The sequence below is a fragment of the Monodon monoceros genome, unplaced genomic scaffold, assembly GCF_005190385.1.
Source record: "Monodon monoceros isolate NGI ecotype Baffin Bay Population unplaced genomic scaffold, NGI_Narwhal_1 Super_Scaffold_3, whole genome shotgun sequence".
In the NCBI taxonomy this organism is placed as follows: domain Eukaryota; kingdom Metazoa; phylum Chordata; class Mammalia; order Artiodactyla; family Monodontidae; genus Monodon; species Monodon monoceros.
Genome location: NW_021703780.1, coordinates 62,784,786 through 62,797,001, shown reverse-complemented (window position 1 = coordinate 62,797,001; position 12,216 = coordinate 62,784,786). Strand labels below are relative to the sequence as shown.

The window sequence follows — 12,216 nt, the reverse complement described above, 5'->3', positions numbered from 1 at the left end:
ATCGGCTTTCCCACGGAAAGAAATACCCTTTTAAGGCAGGGTGGTGTAAAGGAAAGGAGAATGAGCCTCAGGGTCAGACAGCTCAGTCTCTTGTTCCTTGTGACTTTCAAACAAATTCCATAGCCTCTCTGAGATTTCATTTCCTTATCTTGAAACTGGGCCCTTACTTCAGCCTTCCTAACAACCTGAAGGATTCCATGAGACAACTGTCTTTGCCTGGGAAGTGACAGGCCCCAGCTCAGAGCAACATTCTGTCCCCTCCTTGTCCTCTAAATCCACTGCCATAGGCACACCAGCACCTCTGGATGGCACAGGGGCATTGCCTCACTCTTGGTGCTTCTTGCTTTCCTGAGAAATGTTTGTCTGTGCAAGGACCCACAGTGGAAGTAAACGGTTTTTCTTCTAGTTCTTCCTTTTTGCTGCCACCTTTCCCAAGGAGCCATTGTCCTCTCATACCTTAAATACCTATATTCCAGTGGCTTTATGGCTCTGTTTGTGACAGGAGGATAGAAGAACTTTGTTTTACAGAAAGCTTCAGGATTTACAGCAAGAGAAAGGAAAGGTATTTTCCAGCTGTTAGGCAAATAGCCTTGGAAAACCTAAAGCTATTCTATCCCAGCTTGTTGCCATAAAGATATAGGGAAATAGGTAAATGGGCCACTGCCGCTAAGCAGGTAGCTTTGGAAACAGCACTGATGGGCCTGACAGCCAAGCCTGCAAGGCTTATCCCAGTGTGTTCTGGTAGTTATCACCTTGTGTCCATGTGCCACTGATTCCTCTTTGCCAGATTGTTTCTGGAGCTAGGTGTGGGTTGAATACCTGACCCATCACTTTATTGGCAGCAGGGTTTGTATCACATAGTCTGCTGGAAGACAGATGGGCCCCCTTCCTCCAGACCTTCATCCTCAGAGTGCACTGTATTGCAAACACCAGATCTGAAGCCAGAGTACCCAGGTCAGAGCTGGGCTCCCCTGTTGATACACTTTATGACATTGGGTGAGCTACTCAGTCTTTGTTTTCCCCTTTCATAAACGTGGTAACTTACAACAACAGAAATGTAGGTCTCACAATTCTGGGAGCTGCTAGAGCAAGGTCATGTTCCCTCCAGGGGCTCTAGGGGAGAGTCTGTTCATTGCATCTTCCAGCTTCTGGTGTCTGGTAGCATTCCTTGGCTTGTGGCCACATCTCTCTTTACTCCATCTTTACCTTCCTTCTCCTCTGTGTCTTTTCCTCCATGTGTCCCATATAAGAACACTTGTCATTGGATATAGGGCCCACCAGAATAATCTAGGATGATCTTAAGGTCCTTAACTTAAATCTGCAAAGATGCTTTTTCCAAATATGGTTACATTTACAGGTTCCACGTATTAGAACGTGTGCATTATCTGTTTGGGGGCCACCATCCAACCCACTGCAAGGTGCTGGAAAGTATATTTGATAAAATTATGTATTGCAGGAAGCAGAGCAGTTTCCTTATTATTGATATAGTGAAGAAGAAAACATGGTGTTTGGAATTAAAGTTTACATCTCAGATTTTTTTTTTTTAATGCTGACTGTTATATTAAGTCCTTTCACAGGAACTGTTTCATTTGAGCACAGAATAGTGTGGTAGAAAGAGAATTGGATTTAGAATCAGAAGACTTGGATCTCGTTCCTCTTACAAGTTCTGTGACTGTAAAGAAGTCTTTTAACTTTTCTGAGCTTCTGTTTACTGTCTATAAAATGAGAATATTTGCCCTGCCTCTCATAAGGCAGAGCCAGTGACATAATAAGGCACCATAAGAAATAAACAGTTTCCCTGATCATACAGAGAGAGTACAGCAGATATTTAGCATCACTCTTTATAATAATCTCAGGAAACTGAGGCTCCGGGCATCCTAAATGACTTGTCCAAGACCACTCATCTGGGTTGGCGTGAAGTGGAAGTGAGATCGCACTGTTCAGCTTCCAGGCACGTTCATCTTCACTTTCCCTGTCGAGAATGGTATTGGGTGGCTCTCTGACTGGGATGCTCACTGGTCAGCCAGGAGTTTGGACAACCCACACCTTGCTCTAGACATCAAAGTATAAAAACTCTGTCAGACTGTTGTGGACGACATTGGTTAGGACTGAACAGTTGTGTGTCTTATCACTTAGCACACACCTGGTCTATGCTCTTCCTTCTTTCTTTCTTTCTCCCTTACTCAGTACTCTTTCTGGCCTTTTTGTAAAGGCATTCTTCAGTGTTCTGCTGTTGGTTTTCTGGAGAGAGAGACCTGAGACGGGCTGGCAAAATGTTCTTCCTGACTTGCTCAAGGCCTCTTGTCCAGGTTGAACTGGGTAGAAGGAGGGAATCTGCACCCATTGATAAACACGGGCCGTATTATCTGTTCTAGTGAATGGCTTCCATTCATCACAGCAAGTCCACTGAAAGTGTTCTTTCATCTCCAGGTTGGGATTCTGTAGGTCTGGACTTCATACTAGGCCTCCTGCCCCCAACAACAGCAAAAGTATCTCCTCTTGCCCTGTCTCACCACCTGGAATACCATCAAAAAATCATTAGTAGAGACTCAGAGAGTGGGGGAAAAAAAGCATTGTGTTTAGTAACGGCCTCACAGGTGTTTGGTAGGAAGGAAACTGGGAGAGTTACAGAGGACAGACCCTGATTCTTAGAATAATAAGGCTCTGTGTGTGCTACTTATTGCCCATTGGAAACTTTTGAGAGTTCTGTATCTTCCCTTCACCCCATCTCTGTGTTCTACTGGAATGACAGCCAATTCCACACCTCCTGTTCCCAAAGCAAAAGTCCTTCCCCATTCTCTACACTTCACATGCCAGTTAGGTGCCAAACCTGAATTCTTTCTCCTTCTCAGCTTCATACTCACCCCTCCTCCTCGTTCTCTTACCCATCCCCAGGAAGCCTGTAGGGTGCTGTTCTCAACTCTTACCTACTTATCCTGCCCTCATGCAACCCCTACTTCTCTGCAAAAGCTCTCTTCCTCTGCTGTAGGCTCAGACTCCTCTGCATCCCTTCTTAAAGCTTTCCATCACACAGAAAATCAGGCCCATGTTCCTCATTTCTCCAGAACCTTTCACCCAGTCCCCTGTAGCCTTACCGGGCCAAGTCCCTCACCCCATTCTGTGTGTGTGACTCATCCGGTCCCCTTTGCTTTGATTCATGTCAGACAAACCAACCGTGGACAACTTGGCTCTGTAGCCTGGGCACTTTTTCTAATAACCTTTTGAGCTTGTTACTCCTCGGTGAAATGCAAGTGATAGATAATAAGGTGATGCAGTTACCTCAGAGGGGATGGCGAGTATGAAGATGCTACGTATAAATGGAACAATATTCATATTATGTTCTGACTGTGTAATTCAGGCTAGGCCTTATGCTTAGGATAGTCTGCTGTTATCCTGTTCCTAATTCCCCTCCTTCACTTTATATACACATTATCCGAAGTCCCAAGTCATTCACAAGTTGCTCTTGGTTAACCAGAAGGTATTATTTTCTTTTACTTTCTTCCATAGTTTTCCCTTGATTTGCCTGCCACACCTTCATGTGTACTCATCCTTTGTATGGCTTGTAATATACTTGGCATTTGTTTTTTTATCTCTTGTGTCATTCCCTACGTGGATAGACTCTTCAGCACAGCCTAAATCTGTCCTAGCACTGTGGCACAGGCACCCAGCTTTAATTACTGAAGTTCAGTGGTGTAGTAGTAGTGGTAGTCTCAGCCCAGCACCTGCTCTTGCTTTCTCTGAGGTGATTTGATCAAGTTGTCCTCCAGCAGATGGGCCTCTGGGGCTCCTCTGCTGCACTTTTGCATGATTGCATTATAGAGCACAGGAAGGTGGGCCAGAGGACCCAAAATTTGCTGTTCTTTTCATTCTGAGGCATAAGGTTGATGCCTCCCTATGCTTTTAAAAAATAGTCCCCCAAAGACAGTGGACCACTTCTCTTCCTGACTCTTGTATCTCACTGGGGTTCTCTTCATTGACACCCCGTAGTGAAAAGCTCCGCTCTTTGAGTCCTGGCTCATGGAACAGACACTGGAAATGGATGGTGTGAGGCTTGAAGCTTTGTGTGTCTTTCTTAAGAGAGGCCTTTTTCTAAGCACTGACAGAGAATTCTTCACTTGAGTTATCTCCAGTACTCTATATATTTTAGTTGCCAGTTAGCTGTCTGGTAGTCCCATCTTCCAAGCTTGAACCTCAAGCGTTCTTATTTCCAGCTGTCTCAGGACTATGCCTAGAAGCCTGTGTTCAGTTTCATATAGTTGACCTTACATAGGCGTGCTAACGTCCCTAGATTAAAAAAAGAAAGAAAGAAAAAACTGCAATAGATTCTCTTTCCTTATTCTGTAGAGATTATAATTTGTCCTTATATATAGCTTCAGCCTTGGTTTGTGCCCATTAAACAATTCTCCTTTGTTTGTGGCTCTTTAAAGCCAAGCCCAGGAGCCAGACCGCTGAGTTGAAGAATTAATACATATCCACCACCATATCTAAGGGAGGTTTGGCTAACTGCAACCAAATCTGGCCTATCTCCTGTTTTTGTAGGGGCCATAGGCTAAGAATGGTTTTTACAGTTTACGTGGTTGGGGAAAACTTGAAAGAATGTTTATGTCACATGAAAATTATGTGAAATTCACATTTCAGAGTCCATAAACAAAGATGTTTCGGTAACCTATTTGTTACACATTGCCTGACTGCCTTCATACTACAGTAGCAAAGTTAAATAGTTGTGACAGAGGCCATATGGCCTGCCAAGTCCAAATACTTACTGTCTGGCTCTACAGAAAAAGTTTGCTGAAAGTTCTAAAGACTCAGTGTGAAACTGAATGCAGGAGGTGTTTCATGGTCCTTATGTCTAGCGTCTCCCATTGTGCACATCAAAGCAAGAGGAAGAGGTGAAGGAGTTGCCTGTTTCCCGTATGTCTCCCCCACCATGGTTCTCCAGAGCCAGTGCTTCCTGGCTGGGGAGAGAGGGAGAGATTTTTTTGTGAACAGGACTTGAGGATTCCAATTAGAATCCCTTTTTAATTGTGATTTCACAGTATTGATCAATATACCCTTTCAGGCATACACATTCCCACATAGCCTGTGCATGAAGCTCAATCTGGACTGAGCTTCAGTCCTTGGACTGTGCGCTGACTTGCTGTTAAAGTCCTTCTTTCCACTCCCTGTGGTCTTTGCTTGGCATTTTGTGTCCTCAGGAAGATATTGGACAATCCATTGTTCACCCAAACTAACCAGAATTAATGCTTTCTTTTAAGGATGTTGGGTAACTGTTTCTTACAGCTACTGTCTACCTATAGCAGGGTTTGGGGTAATCATTCACTTCACAGATCTGCCCCATTATCCCTCTGTCCCCCCACCCCACCCCAAATTAAAAGCTGGACAGAGAGATTATTACAGATTATTGCTCTGTTGATCTTTCTAATTGTTTTGGAGGGTTAGGTATTTGTCTGTATTTAGCAGTCTCGGGCAATGAGTTGATTCCTTTTTTTCCTAGTACATTTACCTCAGTACTTTAAATCTCCCTCCACAGGTCAGATACCAGGTCCAGGTTCCATGATGCCTGGGCAGCCCATGCCAGGCCGCATGATGTCCACCGTTGCAGCCAACATCCACCCCACTGGGAGTGGCCCTACCCCTCCTGGTATGCCTCCAATCCCAGGAAACATCTTAGGACCCCGGGTACCCCTCACGGCACCTAACGGCATGTGTAAGTAGCAAGGTGGGAGATGTATTACCCCCGGGTCTTTTAGGGAGGGCTGTACACAGGGAGGCAGGCTTTTTGTTCTCTCTGGGGTTTGACAGGTCCATGGACAGTATGACCTGTGAGAGTGGATTCCAAAAGACTGTGTTTTTAGTCATTGCTCTTCAGTACCCCTGGTGGACAGGTACCCAGGTGATGAGTGCAAAGTGCTCCCAGTTAGTCGGGCTCTTATGCCATACATAGCCTTTGTGACATGCACTCATGACTCCAGGGAGGCCAGGGGCATGCCTTGCCCACTCCTGATTAAGCCTATGTAATTTGAATCTTGGAAGACATACAGAGCTACTGGTAGTTGTTTTCCCTATAGGAGCCTTTTATGGATTCAGGGTTTAAAAGTGGTAGGTGTAAAGAAAAGAATAGGGGCTTCCCTGGTGGCACAGTGGTTGAGAGTCCGCCTGCCGGTGCAGGGGACATGGGTTCGTGCCCCGGTCCAGGAAGATCCCACATGCCGCGGAGCGGCTAGGCCCCTGAGCCATGGCCGCTGAGCCTGTGCGTCCGGAGCCTGTGCTCCGCAACGGGAGAGGCCACAACAGTGAGAGGCCCGTGTACCGCAAAAAAAAAAAAAAAAAAAAAAAGAATAGGATCTGGTTTAGGGCAGGAATAACAAGTAAGTTTCTTGTAGCCATTTTGATGTATTTGTAGTGGCTGCTTAGACTAAGGAAGGAGTATTCAGGGCTGTGTTGAGAAGGAATTTGAGGTCTTAGCAGGCTCCATGGAGAAGGCACAGATGCTGCTGAACGATGTCTGCCTGGTGGTATGTGCAAAGCCAGCTAGCTCATTTCTGCCATGGGGCCCTTGTTCTGCTCCAACCCTGGCCTCCAGAGGACTGCATCAGAGCCTGGCCTGCTCTTTACTCCTGTAGAGCAGGAGTAATGATCCGAAAATGCAGCCGATAGTGGCCATGTTCCCAGCCACACCTGATCCCAGGTCCTGATCCCAGGTCCATTTAGAAGTCACGTATGTGAGGAGGAGTTAGCTTCTGTTCACAATACAGAGCTAGGACGCATAGGAATTCCTGGCCTCCAGGAGCTTTAGTTGGGAAAATACGAAATGAACAAGTGGATAGTAGTATAGCGTTTACCATAAGTTACGCGAGGCTATGAAGTGACTTGAGTTCACTGTAGTTCTCTGGGAGACTTCCTAGGGCCAGGAGGCAGGGACTATCAACAGAGGTACATCTCCTTTCTCATTGGACCCACAGGGTCCAAGGACAAAGTAGCTGCACAGAAGAAAGACAGCAGTTGAGCTGGGTCAGTATAGGATCACAACAGTAGAAAAAGGTATCTCTGAGTCAGTGATCAGAGGCCGTAGTCTAGTGGGTACCTCTTTTCCTTGGCAAGAAAATCCTTGCCTTGCCGCCTTACAGGCAGTATACAAATGTACTGGCTGATAAGGAGGTTTGACCAGTTTGCCCATCCCCTTTGCAGAGATAATGTCATTGGTCTTTACCACGGTCATGTCCTGCTGGTAACCCGCGATTTGTGTACAGGATTCCATCCTAAAGGGCCCTCAGTGGAGCACCTTGAGAATGTGGAAGGTTTGCTCCCGATCACTTCCTGCCACAAGTGAATTTCAGGGATTCTGAACCGCTGACTTGGCTCCAGGGCACTGGGCAGGCCTCATCAGGCGAGTCGCTTCCCGTCTCCAGGCCCTGGTTTCCTCCACTGCAAGATAACACAAGGGATTAGATCAGTGGGCTTCAAAATGCTTTGAAGAGCCTTAGCAGTTTGGTGGAAATCTCCTAGGGGGAAAGTTGGGTGAATTGACTGGTAAGGAAGGCTGCAGTTTAATTATTTGTTTCATATGTTTTCATTTCCGGCAAAATCTAGTTAAAAAAATCCCTGGATTAAATTATATCCAGGGTTCCTTTGAAAAGCAGCTAAAATTGAAACAGGAAAGAGCCCCAGACACTCATACTAATTGTTCCCTTCAGGACCTGACCTAGTTTTGGCCAAAAATCCAAGGACTGCAGTTCAGGAGCTGTGGGGCCTCCCAGGACTGTCCAACTTGTCAGCAGCTGTCTCAAGTGAAGCTGTCTGGCCCTGCTGGAGATAGTTAATATCAGCAAGAAGTTTCTGATAATCTATTTTGTGCCCAGCTAGGCTAGGCACTATGAGAAAGAAAAGAAGACACAGAACTTGCCCAGGAAGGAGCTTATCATTTAACTGAAGAAATAAAATTAGCAGTGAGAATCATTAAAATACAATAAAATCAAAATATAATTAAGTTCTGAAAAGGTCTGGAGTGATTCTTGGAAGGGGTGGGCCTTGAAGGAGATTGGGGCAGGTTCAGACACCTCCCCACTCCCCCAACCTCATGGGTCAGGGGAAGCAACATGAGCAGTGACCTGGAGGTCCAGATGGACCTGCGCCATGTAGATCGCAGCGGCAGCAGTGCCTCACAGGCGATAAAGAAACCTTCTTAGGTCATTTTTCTCTAAATGGGCTCTTCCCTGAGCCCCTGTGTTTCCAGCAATGATGAGTTAACTTCTGGATGTGTTTGCAGATCCCCCTCCGCCGCAGCAGCAGCCACCTCCTCCACCACCTACAGATGGAGTCCCTCCGCCTCCCGCTCCAGGCCCACCAGCCTCGGCTGCGCCCTAGCCTGGAAGATGCAGGGGACGTCCACGCCCAGCGCCACCAGCTGGAGTGGGGATGACAGGACTTGTGTTACTCAGCTTCCTTGGGTTTCTTTCAGGATTTTTATTCTTGCAGCCCCAAGCACACATCCCTTATTTCCCCATTTCTCTTGCCACCCCTGTCCGTGCTCTGACATGTCTTGTGTTAGGCCCTCCTCCAACACTCAGGGGGAAGCCTGTGGTGACAGTGTGCCCTGGTCATCCTAAAAATACCCAGTGTCTCCCTGTCCTGGTATGGGGTATGCGGACAGTTTATCTGCAGGTCCTGTCAACAGTAGTGTTTCTATGTCTGTCATTTTTGCTCTCCTGCAGTTTTTTTGCTTTGTCTTATGCTTTTATGGATAATGCTTTATAATCATTATCTTTTTCTTTTTTTGGGGGGGGATGGGTCATTCTTGCTTTAAAGGAGAGCATCCTAAGTTAATAGGAACCAAAAAATAATGATGGGCAGAGGGGATAGCCAGAAGGGATAAACCTTAAGGCATTATAAGTGACCTTATTTCTGCTTATCTGAGCTAAGAATGGTGCTGATGGTGAAGGTTCATGAGACTTTTGCCACACATGGACGCACCAGAATTAAAAGAGATGGGGAAAGGGATCCCACTGACTTCATCCCTAGTGAGGACTGTGAGAGCCTCCAGCCTGCCTGGCAGAACATCCCCCTTTAGTCCCTGGTAGGGGAGAGCACAAGCATTAGAACAGATCCACTTCTTCCCCAGGCCCACTGGTTCTGGTTTTCTATGCAGATGGTTTGTTAGATTCCGGGGGAGGGATGGGGGGCTTGTTCTTCTGAGGGCAGTGTGTGAGCTTCGAGGGCTGCATTTGGGAGGCATTCCTTAGTTTCCTAGACTAGCCAGGAAAGTTTTGGGCATCTAGGGCAACGGCCACCCAATGAATGTAGCCCACTATTCACTGCTTTGTATGCATTCTTTTTTTCTCCCTCTTTAAAAAAAAAAAAAAAAAAAACTTAAAAAAAAAAAAGAGTAAGTAGATAGTGCTGATAAACATTTTAGCTCATGGAACTTGGTTAGGTTGGCTGGGGGTACAAGTCCCCAAACTACCTCTTGCAGTAGGCAGGGTGAAGGATTTAGTGAAGCGGTACTTTAGGTTTGGGGTGGGATTGGAGAAGTGGGGCAGGATCAACAGCCTCTCGAGACCCTTCTCCCTTCCCTGTCTGAGATCTCACATTCCATCTATCACAGGGTTGTCAAGGAGATGCTGTGGGTATCAAGGAACTCACTTGGCAATCAGAGCATCATGCTTTGAGGGTGAGGTTCTCGGGCTAGGAGAGTGGAATACCATTCCAGAGGAAGAGCCACAAAAATGCCTTAATATGAGCCCATTTCTACCCCTGCTGATGAGTGACTTAAAGAGTTCTTGGTGTTCTCTTCCTGTCCTTCTTCCCTCCCCTCTGTCTTTCCATGGGTGGGGAAAGGGTGTTTTGAGTAGAGCTTGATTTCCAAAGCACCTGGCCTCTTCACAGTTGCAAGTGGCAGTTTCATTTAGAATGCAAAGTGGAACATCTTTTGGATACCTTTTCTATATATTCTATAAAGCTTTACATATGTGAGGGTGTGGGAAGGTGTTTATAAAACACCCTAGAACTTTCTTCCTTAATGTCAGAAAGCAAAAAAAAAAGGAAAAAATTAAACCACAGTTAAGATTTGCCTTTCAAACCCTCAGGTGTTACCTCTAACCAGGTGGCCCTGGTCACCATCAGAGTACTGGAACAAAGGAGACCTTGTTCCTTTTTTGAGTTTATTCTGGACTCTTGGAGTGGAAATGAGCTTGTTCCTACTGGAGTTTAATTCCATTGCTTTTGACTTCAGAAATACCCCCGTGCCTTTTGACAATGGCCAGGGTTTTATTTTCACACCAGTCTTTCCCAAAGGAAATTCATTCCAAATACTTACCTTTTCCACTGAGGTCTTAGAAAGAAAATGGAATTCTGGTTCATACTGTGGTCTCTTGTAACCTCAGGTCTTTAATGTGATCACTTTCAAATTTAAAAGATCCAGGTGGAAGTATTTTTACTATGCTGGTAATCTACAGAATACCTGAATTCTTACACTGTTATGTTTCAGTATAAGTGGTGACTTTTTATGTCTGATCTGGTTTCATTCCTGTAATACAGCCACCCGATTTTGTGAGGGGGGGAATAATATGTGGTTTTTGTACAAACATGTTTCTCAATGTGTTATTTTGGAAAAGGGAAGAGAGGGAGTTTTGGGAGATTGGAAGAAGTTCATCGGGAAGGCTTAATCTCCCTCTTCTTCAGTGAATAAATGGAACATCATTTCTGGATTCTAGTCCCATTCTCTGCGTTCATGTACCAGTTTCTTCATGTGTCCCAAGAAGAGTCTAAATACTCAGCCTCACCTGGTCTTGGTCATCAATTAATGTTCAGTGGTGCGGGTTTCCTGACTGACTGACCGCCTTCTCACCTTCATGAGGCTTAAGGAACATATGGTTGATGTGCCTTGCCCACTTTTTATTTCCGTGGTCTAAGTGGAGAAAGATGAGTGGAAGTTCTTCAGGAAGGGTGGCCAACATCCTGGCACCTCCAAGAGAGGAGTAGTTCTGCTTGGTGCAGTAGAGAATGTTTGTCAGGTTGCAGTTTAGACAGCCTCAAGTTGGAGGCTGGCGTTGAGGGCAGATGATTCTGTGAACCTTGATACGCTCTCATGGACAGCCTTTGAGCACCCACAGGTGCACGCCCTGTGCAGAATACGGAAACCAGTGCTTTCAATATGCTTGTGAACCCAGTGGAGCAAAAGAAGTGGATTCTGTGTCTGCCAGGAGGTGAACACTTGGCTCTGCACGGAAGTGTGTCACCTGATTGTGCTGTGCAATGACCTGTTCGACTCTTCCCTCTAGAAGAAAGTGCTAGAGCCAGCTGGGTCTCACAGGACTCCTACATTTCCCTCAGGGTTGAGGAAAGTTAATCCTTGATTCAGTCTGAAGACTGGTTTATAAACCTGAGTGTGAATTCTTTTTAGAGCAAACCAAGACGTGTACAATTAACCAGGTTTCCACAGGTTCCTCAGATCCTTCCTATGGAATGATTCCCCCAAATGCGATTAAGAACAGCAGTTTTCCAACTTCAGTGCAGGTCAGGATCACCTGCGAGTTTAACATACAGCTTCTGGGCCCTATCCTCAAAGCTTCTGATTCAGCAGGTTTGGGGTATGTTCTGAAATTTTGCCTTTTTAACAGATTCCCAGGAGATCCTGATGCAGCTAGTCATGGGACCACTCTTTGAGAACTACTGGTTAAGAAGATTGTATGGTAGAGCAAGCTCTCTGCAGTTCCTGACAGTCATTATGTGAGCCCGTTAGTCTAGTAAACATTTGAGAGCCTACTGTGTGGCAGGCACTAAAACTTGGATGCAGTCATTATTATGAATAAGGTAAGGCAAGGCCCCTGTACTCGAGGCCGCTTACATTTTTGTAGGAAAATGGGGGATAAGGTGTATGGTCTGGAGGATACCAGACCATAAATAGTTTAGATAGTGCCAAGTGTTCATGAAGTAAAAGGAACAGTCTAATCAGTTGTTTTCTGGGGGAGAGTGTATATTAGTCTGTGAATTGGATGTTCTTCCATGATTTCTGTCCTACGAGGTTTGGTAACCTGAGGGTTGACTTTCATTCCTGAAAACCTCCATCTGAATAATCAGAGAACTCTTTCATCTGGATACCCAATGTATCCAGTGCCAACTAACCCCTGTTCTTTCTGCAAACCTCTGCCTGTGATTTTTATTATAAAGCTCCTGCTTTCTACAGTTCCAAGAGCATAGCTGTTATTCAGTTGCTCCACT

The 12,216-nt window shown here is 45.7% G+C and overlaps 1 protein-coding gene across 1 annotated transcript in view; it reads left to right on the top strand.

The window, feature by feature from the left end:
- The window catches only part of SMARCC1 (SWI/SNF related, matrix associated, actin dependent regulator of chromatin subfamily c member 1), a 180,858-nt gene extending 170,803 nt beyond the window's left edge, over positions 1–10,055 (top strand). Inside the window, exons 27-28 of the mRNA XM_029241737.1 lie at positions 5,531–5,707; positions 8,267–10,055. Of these exons, the coding sequence (XP_029097570.1) occupies positions 5,531–5,707; positions 8,267–8,364 (275 nt within the window). The 3' untranslated portion in view covers positions 8,365–10,055. The remainder of the gene's footprint in view (positions 1–5,530; positions 5,708–8,266) is intronic.
- The last annotated feature ends 2,161 nt before the right edge of the window (positions 10,056–12,216 follow it).